The sequence below is a fragment of the Sinohyriopsis cumingii genome, chromosome 11 (genome assembly GCF_028554795.1).
Source record: "Sinohyriopsis cumingii isolate HCF-2022 chromosome 11, ASM2855479v2, whole genome shotgun sequence".
Taxonomy (NCBI): Eukaryota; Metazoa; Mollusca; class Bivalvia; order Unionida; family Unionidae; genus Sinohyriopsis; species Sinohyriopsis cumingii.
Genome location: NC_142971.1, coordinates 90,997,665 through 91,010,547, shown reverse-complemented (window position 1 = coordinate 91,010,547; position 12,883 = coordinate 90,997,665). Strand labels below are relative to the sequence as shown.

Genomic DNA, 12,883 nt, shown 5'->3' with positions numbered 1-12,883 from the left:
TGCCTTTCTTTCTTTCTGTCTTACACACACACTCATAAGAGGGGCTTTTAAAATGCTCTAAATAATATAGCGTTGTGCAACAGGTTCTTTATTAACTGAATAGTATGTTCTCGCATCCACTCAAAATACTCCCTCCAATTGTTTCATCCCAAAACATAAGGTTTAAATAAAACTATGGCTGAAGCACTAGTCAAGTGTAATGAAAATATAATCTTTCCTTTAGATGCACATTTTTGCAGTCGTCTACCCATATGCAAGAAATAAACTGCACATCATGTGCAGTCATCTACCCATATCCAAGAAATTAACTGCATCATGTACTATGGACAATTCATGCTGTTCTGAAAAGTTGATGTGTGCAGTATGATTTGAAAGTATGTAAGTTTGTATTGACCCAACATATATTTTTTACAATATCATCTGAAATTGGCCTCGTTATTGTGGCTTGCATTTCTGGATTTATGTGCTTGTCTGCTACTTTTGGTACAAAGCCCATCCAATTGCTGTTGATGCCATTTAATAAATCAATTTTTAAATACTTGTACAGCTGAGACTGAGTATACAATATTGTATCACCTCTTCTCAAAATGAAACTTTTTTATGCATTCCTCTAAATATATTTAAAAATAGATTTAAAAAATACAACATATATACTCTATTTTTTAATTTTTTAATTCATATTCTGTACATAAAGTCAATAAATACAGATCTATATAAAATAGTTGTTTGTTTCAATGATGTCACAATGAAAATGTAATGTTTGATCTCATTCCAGGACTACAAAGACAACAATGGAAAAACAGAAGTTTTTGTTTTCATTTTTAAATGAAAATATTATGGAAATAAGGATTCAGTAAAATTGTTTGAGACGTTACTTTGATCTTGGTTTCTTCAACTTTGATGTGTATTCTGTATTTGCATTCTAGGATGTGTACATTTATTTGTAAAAACAATTTTGTAAAACTGAGGCAGCTAAATGCATGTAAAACCCATACAAATGCATGCATGAGTCAGACACATGTATGCAAAGAAATTAATACAAAAACCATGGATTAATTCTTAAGTCAAATCATACAACATTTTCCCCGGACATAAAACAAAACAAAAATTCGGTTTTGTGTTTATTACATACTTTCTTTTTACATTTTTAATTATTTTTAGCTTTACAATATGAATGAAATTCCAAATGTTTTGGTTTTTTTAAATTTTCACTGTGTTTAAAAATATTGATGAGCAGACATCATCAGAATCAGTACTTCCAATTAAGCTGTGTGATACAAAAATATGGAATGAACATGTGTATCGAATGGAAGATCAACCATGCAAGACTAAATGCATAATAATTAATTTACAGACTGTACTGTATTCAAAAGTGCAACATACATTTAAGATAAAATGGGGTAATGTAATGACGTGGTGTGTCAGATCAGATTATAATAAAATTACAATACAAAGTCCAAAGAAAGGACTATGTGCATATTGAATATTGTGTACCATTTGCATTTTATTGCCTTCTTGCTGATTTGTTAAAACACAAAATATGACTAAAGAATGCCTCTCAGACTCTTTCAAATTCCAACTGGCACCTGATAAGTGGGAGATGAACAAGACTGTTTCTGAATTTGTTTCCCAGTACTAAAGTATTTACTGCAATGAATAAAATACTTGGCGAGGAACTGCAGTTCAGTTTCTTTACGTGTAGTAACTTTGACTTGGATGCAGTATTAATAAAATGTCTGTGCTACATAGGAAAGTTTTAAATGTTTTAGTTTCAGACACCATTACAAACTTGCTTCATGACAACATTCTGAACACAAATTTGTCAATAATTCATACCCAATCTGTCAAAATGCAGAAAGCTATCACTCATTATCCATTGACCAGTTTAAATATGCAGAATTAAGCAAAGAGTACTGCAATTTCCAATGTACTAGCCCATGCTAAATGACTGTTTTCCAATATACTAGCCCATGCTGAATGACTGTTTTCCAATATACTAGCCCATGCTGAATGAATGTTTTCCAATATACTAGCCCATGCTGAATGACTGTTTTCCAATATACTAGCCCATGATGAATGACTGTTTTCCAATATATTAGCCCATGCTGAATTACTGTTTTCCAATATACTAGCCCATGCTGAAAACTGGTTTCCAATATACTAGCCCATGCTGAAAACTGGTTTCCAACATACTAGCTCACTTTTCAAATACAGTAAAACAGGCTTAATATCAGCATGGATACAATAAATTTACTCTAAATATGTACTTTGTATATGTGATGATGCACAGGATATACATTACAAAACAACTGCAACTAATTACAGATTATAGACAAAATATGGAACTGGGTGGGAGGGCAGAGGGGTTCATAAGTGGCATACCTAGGCATCTGTACCAAGGCACAAACATAATGTAACAAGATAAAAATCCCAGTTTTAAATTTAATGGATATTCCCCACCCTCCGTTTGCCTCCATGAAGCGTTTAGTCATCTCCCTTTCCAGAAGCCAATGTTAACATTAATTATGATGCAGAACCTAAATTCAGATGAAAGTGATCTTTACTTGATAGAGATATAACAGCTTTATTCTGATTGACAGGAAATCACCCACCCAAAGCTTAAACCTTTTCAAAAATGCATCATTTGACTCAATTCATAACATATTCATAAAAGGGGACAAAACTGTAAAACTTGCAAACAATTTTAAGGGTTGGCATTCCAAATACTCATCAGATGCATTCCTCACCAAGTTTCATGACTCTAAGAAGGATGGTATGTACACACCATGCAAAAAACCTACAAGGTCATGATCTAAATCCAATACCTGACCCACAAGTAACCAATGACACTATCGGCACAAATTACATTTTCTTTAACTTGATTCTTGCCAGAAACTAGGTCATCACAACCTGTTTCCAACAGTTCATTAAAGATTCAACACTGCAGTTTTTTTTCTATTTTGCTAGTAGGAGTGTTACATTTGCACGTGTTAGAGTGCATTTTCATATTGGTTCTTACAACCTGAATCTGGATCATCATGCACATTGTGTATGAAAACGTGCCATGCATATAACTAGGTAAGTGTTACTCCAATAGTAGGTAACTGTGACCTCACCACCTCAACATGAGTACTTATGCTTATAAAAATCTTCATTGTATTGATTTCATGGTTACTCAAAATGTTCTTATAAGTCAATGACTTATGAAGTACCTGCCTATTAGAGGCTAAGCACTGTTCTGTGTAAAGCATACAAATTTAATATTTAGCAAAATAATTGAATTCCCTGTAATGTATGCCAATCAGTTCTGTTAAGAGCCCCTTTTAATTTGAACTCCTGCTTTAGTACAATGTGTTATGCAAAATTTATGCAACATGATCCGTTAATAAGAAAGTTAATCAGAATTTAATTTTCCAAATGAGAATCTCAGCAATTCTGGCTTATTCTTATGGTAAAATAAAAATAGTTTGTAATACCTCTACCATGTACCATAATTAGAAATTAGAATAACAGAAAATACGTGTAATTGTAGATGATCAGAATTTTTAAAAATTTATTTCATCTTCCCCCCAAATCTGAGGTAGTAGTTAATTAAAACCGTGTATGAAATTAGATGACACTGAAATCATTAAAGCTGACAAACAACCCATGATAAGGTGAATAATTTTTACTATTTATCTATCTCTGGATACTTTATTGTGCTAATGTACAGACTGTAGCCTATCTTTATATCAATATATGTTCATTAAATGTGAGTAACATTTTCATTTAGTGGGTCTACAAATATGCAACTTATAATATCACAAACAATTTAAAAATACTTAACTAAATATTTAAAGAGGTTCAACATAAAAAATGTTAAAAGGAAAAATATTTACAAAAGAGCAAGTGCAACCTTGATATTTACAAAATAATGACAAATGTTATTTTAACATTTAATAAAATTATATTTTTGAAATATATTGTAGCATACTTATTTTAGTCCAAACACATGTACAGTGTACAAAGTTATTACTGTGTTCTTATTGCACATGCAAACAGATCTTAAACAGTGTACAAAGTTATTACTGTGTTCTTATTGCACATGCAAACAGATCTTAAACAGTGTACAAAGTTATTACTGTGTTCTTATTGCACATGCAAACAGATCTTAAACAGTGTACAAAGTTATTACTGTGTTCTTATTGCACATGCAAACAGATCTTAAACAGTGTACAAAGTTATTACTGTGTTCTTTTTGCACATGCAAACACATCTTGAACAGTACAAAGTTATTACTGTGGTCTTTTTACACATACAAACATCTTGAACAGTGTACAAAGTTATTACTGTGGTCTTTTTACACATGCAAATATCTTGAACAATGTACAAAGTTATTACTGTTCTTAATGCACATGTAAATACATCTTAGTGTACAAAGTTAAAACTGTTCTTTTTACACATGCAAACACATCCTGAACAGTGTACAAGGTTATTACTGTGGTCTATTTACACATGCAAACACATCTTGAACAGTGTACAAGGTTATTACTGTTGTCTTTTTACACATACAAACATCTTGAACAATGTACAAAGTTATTATTGTTCTTAATGCACATGTAAATACATCTTAAACAGTGTACAAAGTTAAAACTGTTCTTTTTACACATGCAAACACATCTTGAACAGTGTACAAGGTTATTACTGTTGTTTTTTTACACATGCAAACACATCTTGAACAGTGTACAAAGTTATTACTGTGGTCTATTTACACATGCAAACACATCTTGAACAGTGTACAAGGTTATTACTGTCGTCTTTTTACACATGCAAACACATCTTGAACAGTGTACAAAGTTATTACTGTGGTCTATTTACACATGCAAACACATCTTGAACAGTGTACAAGGTTATTACTGTTGTCTTTTTACACATGCAAACACATCTTGAACAGTGTACAAAGTTATTACTGTGTTCATAACGCACATGCAATCACTAAACACTTGTTTTACTTGCTAAACCTTTTTTAACAATGATGAAACAAAGAAGTCTACAATTAAATAAAATTTGAGGGACCTGAGTTTATATTTGCACATGAACTTTCAAAATATGGGTTTAACAATGGCGTGCTATAAAATAGTTACTATGTCTGCTGATCATGTTGAAACAGTGACTATTATAGCACACTTGGTTCTATGGCTTAACATGTGTATTTGTGTACAACTCAATATCCAACCGTACATGTATAGAGTGTATAAAACCAGATCTGTCATTACACCTAATTACATTTGCAGATCTGTCATTAAATTAACATGATACCACTGGCAGATCAGTCTACACAGTTCTTTCATTGCAGTTCACATAACTACACTCTAGTCTGCCAGATCAGGGTATGTCATTCTGTTATTACAGTTGACATAATTACACTATCATATCAGGATATATGTCATTCTGTCATATTTTTACAAACTGACTGGCAGATAAGGGTATCTAAGCATTTCTATCATTACAGTTTATGTCATTACACTGGTAGATCAGGGTCTATGTAATTCTGTCATTTTTAACAAAAAATGGCAGATCAGGGTCTATGCATTTCTATCATTACAGTTTACATAAATGCATTGACATATCAAGATCTATTTCATTCTATCATTAGAATTTAATATTAAAAAAACCAACAGATCAAGGTCTATGCAGTTTTTACATTACAGCTTACATAATTACACTGGCAGATCAGATCCTATGCAGTTTTTACATTACAGTTTACATAATTACACTGGCAGATCAGGGTCTATGCAGCTCACTTTCAATTTATATGGGAAAAGAATAGAATATACCCTAATTTACTGACAGATTAAACAACAGCAGGTCTGGATTTATACTGTTTGCAAATGGATGTACACTATGTAATTAAATACTGTAGACATTTAGAAAGTTCAAAATCTAGGTCATTACTCATTACTAAGGCAGTATACTTTTTTGTGTAGCAGTGTGATATCTTGTACAGGTGTATTTTTTGCAACTTAATTTTGTGATTAAACAGTCACTCTTCCTTTGGGTCCAGTGTCTGTAACTGCTGTAATAACAATGGAGCAGCAGAATATTCTCTTGAAATAAAGATACTTCAGCACATAAACCTCATTAACTCAAGAACTAAAATCTTTCTTGCATGCAAACAGAAATTCACTTTTGGTGAGTCTGAAATTGTATAAATTTCTGTTGATTTACAATTATAAGAGATTTATATTTTTTAAATCAACAGCAGAAACTGTATATATATTTCAATGTAACAGTTATCAGAAAGTAAACATGTATATATACAAATGTGCAAAATTGTGGGAAATATAAAACAGGTCAAATCTGTGTGCTAAAAACAACATTTACCAGTAATGTGGCAGAAGTGGATATACATTTCTTTACTGTCTTTTGAGCAAGAATAGAGCTGCTAGATCAGCCACCTGCAGTTAATCAGACCTCTGTATTTCTCCTCATTAGCTCTACCCCGCTGCCTAGGTTTGCAGTGAAGTCAGTATCATCTGTCAAGTTAAGCTTGTCCCCAGACAGATTACTAGCTGCTGTAGATGTACTGACAGGTGACTGGCGTCCATCTAGAGGAGTGTAACCCCGCTTTACCAAGTAAGAATAGATTGGTAGGTCAGTAGGCTTCACAAGTTTCTCATTAGCTCCTTGCTTGGGGTTGTGATAGCCAGGTCCTGGGTACATGGGTGGAGGAGGGTAATCAGCAGTGCCAGGAACAGGGTAGCGATGAACCTGCATAGGACCGGATTGACCATACATGGATGGGGGCATGTACCCCTGTGGCTGAAATTGGGCCAACTGGTAGCCATACAAAGGCTGAGGATGAATAACACCAGGGAGGACAAAACCCTGGACAGAAGGCCCCTGGATGAAATTTGGCGGAGGTTTAACCTGTTGGTTGCTTGGGATCCCTTCTTTCTGTTGAATCATCTTGTTATTTTGGTTCCCCTCATTTTGCTTTGATTTGGACTGCTCCTTTTCTGGCTGGGTCTGAGGTTTAGATTTGTTTGGTTTGGAATATACAACTTTCTTATCCTCTGCCTCCTCTTCCTCAGGTTCCTCATCTCCTGACTCCTCAGATTCCTCCTCTCTTGACACCTCATCTGACTCATCAGTGCTCACATTTGCCTCCTCCTCATGCTCCAGGTCTGTGTTCTGAGCTTTTGTGACCTTTTTTGGCTCTATTGAGTCATATGTTTCATCTTCCTCCAGAGGTGGTGGCAACTTCTTCTGAACTTTTGAAGACTTGACACGAGGAATAATTTCACGTTCCACAAAGGTATTCTGAGGATGAGCATCATTTCCCTGGACAAATGAGTCGACTTCAACATCAGAATTCTGTCTGAGTGCCTCTTGATAAGTTGGGGGACGATAGTTGCGGGAATTACTCTGGTTCCATTTTGTTGGGGAGTTGTGCACACGAGATTGTAATTTCTTGGTAGGGTAGGAATCAACACCTGCAATGAAAAATGATGCAGAAGTAACCAAGCAGTCATCCTCATTTCATATATTTTCAAGAGATCCAAAATGGCTGTAATCTGAGTGGGTGGAAAATTAACATGATAGAAAATGTGGTAAAACAGATTCTACTTTAGACTGTCTGCACCTGTCTCCTCCAGAGACATTTTTGATAACAAAGACACTTACAAAAAGACAAGTTATTTTTTATTTATTATGGACTCTGCATGTAGAAAAGGCATAAAATTGCTTTGCTGCCATCTGTCCATAACTACTGGAAACCTGTATTAGTTAGCACAATAGCATAAACCCATTAAACCTAAGGCTATGAAATTTTTACAGTTCATTATCATCTTAAACAGATGACTTGACCATTATAGTAATTTTAAAATTTAAAATAAATTCTGAACCTGTTATTATAATGAAGCAAAAGACACTTAAGTTGACCAATTAAATGTATTAGGCACATGTGTATTCATTTTTCAATGACCCAATTAGCCTTTCATCCCATTTCTGCAGTTTATACATTTTTAAAAACCCCAAACATTTTGAGAACATTTTTAACTGAGATTATTGTGATGAAAACCCTGTTGGTATCATTAACTGAAATTCAACCAAATGTAGACAAAAATTTGTATGCATATGCAGATGCCTCTGAAAATATTTTTCATGCCATTAAAGTAATTTTAATTTTTTCTTTAAAAAATTATAAGTTTAAATTTATTTTATGAACTTAATCTGTCTTCAATCTGCAGTGAGGTCATATGTGTTTTACAAAATAAAATCCAGCCAATTAATGGAAATAAAAGCTGGAATCTCAAGCATTCTTGAATAACTGTCATAAGCTGTCATCTATATTATAAAGATCAGCAAAGAAATGAATTCAAAACAAGCAAACATTCCTTTTGCATTGTTAAAGGGGAGTCAAAGGCAAAGTATAGAAGCTTAGGGAAGACATAGGAATAACGTTTCCAATGTGAATATTGTTGTTATGGATGTATGTGGCAACATTAAGTTTTTGCATTTAGCTTTTTAAAGTGGCTTTAACAATTTTAGACCTATTGCTATGATGTCTGCAGTTTGACAGTTTACAGTGTTGTCTAATAATGCGGCATCATGCCACACACATGTGGCATCATGTCCCACCCAGTCACATTATCCTAACACCAGGCTGACCAGTCCTAACACTAAAATCTTAATGCTGAACACAAAGTAAGGCAGCTGCAAGTACCATATTTATAAGTCTTTGGTATGACGCAGCAAGGGTTCAAACATGCAACCTCCTGCATCAGAGGCAGATGCTCTAACCCTGTACTCTGTATAGTCATGAAAGTTGATGAAAATATTCATCATAAAGGGTACTGCTTATCACAGGCAAAAGGAGTTCATACTGACCTGCATTATACAGTCAAGTGATTATCTTTCACTTTTTTTTGCAATTAGCTCAGTTCCTCTACAAAAATCTTACATAATGCACCAGCAGAGCATTCCAGACATTGCATTATGCCGAGTTCTTTTTATCCATTTCAGTGTATAATTATTCTGTATTCAAAATATACAGTAATTACAGAATTTAATATAGCCAATTCTGATGTGATGTGATGCCGATAACATCGTTGCAAACCAAAGGCGACAATCCACTATGCTTTATCTCCCATGGCCACCTGTGTGGAGATTTCCTTATGAACATGCATAAGCCAGCTTAACCAATCACTGTCAGCATGAGAAAACTTTTATTGCCTTTGTAACCCAATGCTGCTTGAATGAGCCAAAGTTTCTCTTACAAACACAACTGATAAAATGGACATGTTCATTTATATGTTGGAGAATGTTACATTGTTTTCATAAAGATATATTTTTATTTATGCATACTCATGAAAAACAAGATAGCCAAGGCCAATAAGGATCATGGCAGATTGTTGCCCTTGGCTTGTGATGATGGTTTATTCAGTAGTTACAAATTCTCAGAATTTTTGGATAGGGGTGAAATGATATACCTGTGCTGCGTATTGATACAATTTATGATACGTAGCCTGCGATATGATACATATCGAGACACATATGAACATGATCAATGATGGTCTTTCCATCTTTGTAAGGTAGGTTGTGCCCTTTCATGTATGTTGACATTCTTGGTTGTTTTTCCATTATGCAAACTACATACAGACATATTGTTATCATGTATTTGTATGTGATTCTCACTGACGAGAAGAAAACAACAATACTTTAAAACAGACTACCTGTTGGTTGCAGTGAGTTTTATTATCTGTATTAGGCCAATTAATGGTGGCTCCATCTAACTCCCTTTTGTGTTGTACAGCAAGAATGATTTGAAATCATATTATTTACCAATTTCATGTCTCAGTTACACTTGGAAGACATTACGATGTTATCTTCAAAACAGAAGAAATAATGCAATTTCCTTGTGCAAAGAATTTTTTTTCTTTCTTTTCAGTGTATCATTATGTCTGCATTGAAGATATACAGTTATTACAGAATTTAATACAGCCAATTTCGATGTGATGTAATGTGTTGCCAATAACAAAGAAAATTGTGTAGAACAAATCCGGGTATGTTGATAAAGTTGAATACCAACCAAATCTATCATATTGTACTTCCTGCAGTTGCAAAAGACTGTTGCAGCCACAGGTACTTGTATTTGTTAGTGAAGAAGGAAAATCTATTGACTACACTCAGTCCTATTCTAAAATTTTCTTATAACAAGGTGATAAACTTGAGCAGATAAGAATCTGCCCCATCGCTCATTCTAATTTCATTTCTTCCATCAGAACCTTCATTCACTGGTTAAATACCTCTGCATGGAAAAGAGAAATTCCAAATTTGTTTCCCATGTACAATTTAAGGAGAGATGATTACAGGATTTTATCTTAAAGGAGACCTCTTTTATCAAAGAAAAAAGAAGGGAAGGAAAAATGTTCATAGGTCAATATTTATTTAAACTTCAATATCTGCTCCTTCTTCCTTCTCCACTTTCTTATAGCTATTATGAAATCAACATCTTTGACAAATGTCACCTCTAGCTGTATAAAAATTAACCTGTTAATTCTGAACTTACTCTGCTCCATTTCTTTGTATCAATATTGTTATGTGCTTCTGAAGGCACATATATATATAGCTAGCTTTGTCAGCTTGAATACGTTGGGAAACTAATCTTTGTGGCTGTTATTTACAATTTTCCAGAGATCATTTTGTTTTGGATGCATCTGCTCCAAAATAGGATTTTTCACTAACATAAACTCCCTTTGTTAAATCAGTAGTTTACTGTCTACTATGCCAAATTTCTTATCTGTTCCAACATGCTGTATAAGGGTGTTTAGTCGGCCATCAATGCTTGTGCAGACAGGGGTATTAAAACAAATATCTTTACTTCTTAATTGCATTTCTTAACCCTTATTTATTCAATTTATCTTAAAAATGATATGGATACATGTATATAGTTTTGTAGCATACGATCCACAGGGCAAATTTGATTAATTTAAATAAATGAAAATTGCATTATACTTTTATATTGTCTCTATTTTAATTAGGCTTAGTATTCTGCCCTTTGTATGTTTAATTTTAGAAATAACACAGAAAGGAGGATGACATCCATCTTTTGTCCATCCAGCACGTACATCGGGCTCATATTTAACACCATTTCGGGTTGAAAATTACTCACTGGTGTCTCCATGAACACTTTCCCAGCTCCAATAGTCTGATATACTTGATAACTTTAAAAATTATTGTCATCATCACTACCAACAGCAAGTATTTGCCAAATGAAATCATAATGAACCACACCAGGAATCAAACATTTTGGGATTTTCTAGGTAGTTCATATTTTAAACACGCCTTTGTAAAACTTTCTTCATGAATGATTCAAACTACGTCATAATTTTTATTCCTGGTCACATTGTTTTAATCAAATTTAGTTTCATTCATGTCATGCTTTAAGAATCCAGATGTGGAACAGTTACTACCCGAAAAAAAAGAATGAATTGACGAGAGTTCTCGCTTTTCACTGTTCTCCAAGCACATGAATTTTTAAAAATTTTGCACAATTCATGCAATGGCACACCCTGACAGCATCTCTATTTAAGTACTTTACATATCAAATGACTTTACCGCAAAGTCTCTCTCTTGCTCTGCCAGTACTTCCTGTTTGTCATGCAGAGAATAAGCTACATTGATTTCTGATTGGTGAATCTTGTTTAACCTAGAGTGGAACAAGCAATAACCACAAATGAAAATTCATTGTAACATATTTCAATGAGCAACATAGGGTAGCGTAGCTTTCAAATCAACCAAAGGAGCCAAGATAAAATTCAAAATAGAAATTTTGCATGAAAGTGGTCATTAAATGCTTAGTAAAGTACTTCATTATACATGTGGAACACGTTTGGAATATATAGTATATGCTGAACATACTTCTGGGTTAACCCTTTACCTCATAGCGCATAGTGACAAAGTGCAGCATGCTATAAATAGAACACCTGTTACCTAGCAGACCGCATCCGCATAGGCATGCCTGTGAATTGTTAAGCAATGTAGTGGTGTTACGTTTAACAGCAGTTTTAACCATTTTACGTTTTAGGTAGACATCTATTATATATGGAAAAATTGAAGAGTAAAGTCCGATTGTTATAGCTGTGTACTTATTTTTCACGGAAGAATATTCTATGTGCTTCAAAATCTTGAGAGAACTCGTTCACCATCATGTCTGTGAGGCCGCGTGACCGACCGTAGCTGCCATTTCCCATACTCGAAATTTACATGTTTTTCGTCTGCGTCTACATCACTAAGTCATCTGAATTTGATAATCAATAAAAACTAATTGCTGCTTACATAAATATCAGAGCCTTTACCTTAGTTACTGAATCTTTCGTGGTTGAGATTCTACTTGTGAAAACTTCGTAAGTACTGAATGAAATCCTGCCTGTGAACTGTTAAGCAATTTAGTGTATGTTACGTTTAACAACAATTTTAACCATTTTACATTTTTGGTACACATATATTATATGTGGACAAATTTAAGAGTAATGTCTGATTGTTATAGCTGTGTAATTATTTTCCACAGAAGAATTTTTGTATGTGCTTCAAAATCTTGAGAGAACTCGTTCACCGTCATGTCTGTGAGGCCGCGTGACCAACCATAGCTGCCATTTCCGATACTTGAAATTTACAAGGTTTTCGTGTGCGTCTATATCACTAAGTCATCTGAATTTGATAATTTATAAAAACTAATTGCTGCCTACATTAATATCAGAGCCTTTACCTAATTTATTGAATCTTTCGTGGTTGTTATTCTAATCGTGAAAACTTCGTATGTACTGAATGAAATCCGCGGCTGCCATTTTGGAGAGTGGAGATTACGACCCAGTTACTTTAAATAGCAGATATCGACCAG

The 12,883-nt window shown here is 34.0% G+C and overlaps 1 protein-coding gene across 1 annotated transcript in view; it reads right to left on the bottom strand.

The window, feature by feature from the left end:
• Positions 1–656: 656 nt before the first annotated feature.
• Positions 657–12,883, bottom strand: part of LOC149788978 (uncharacterized) — a 29,716-nt gene continuing 17,489 nt past the window's right edge. Inside the window, exon 6 of the mRNA XM_089975133.1 lies at positions 657–7,475. Within this exon, the coding sequence (XP_089831259.1) occupies positions 6,448–7,475 (1,028 nt within the window). The 3' untranslated portion in view covers positions 657–6,447. The remainder of the gene's footprint in view (positions 7,476–12,883) is intronic.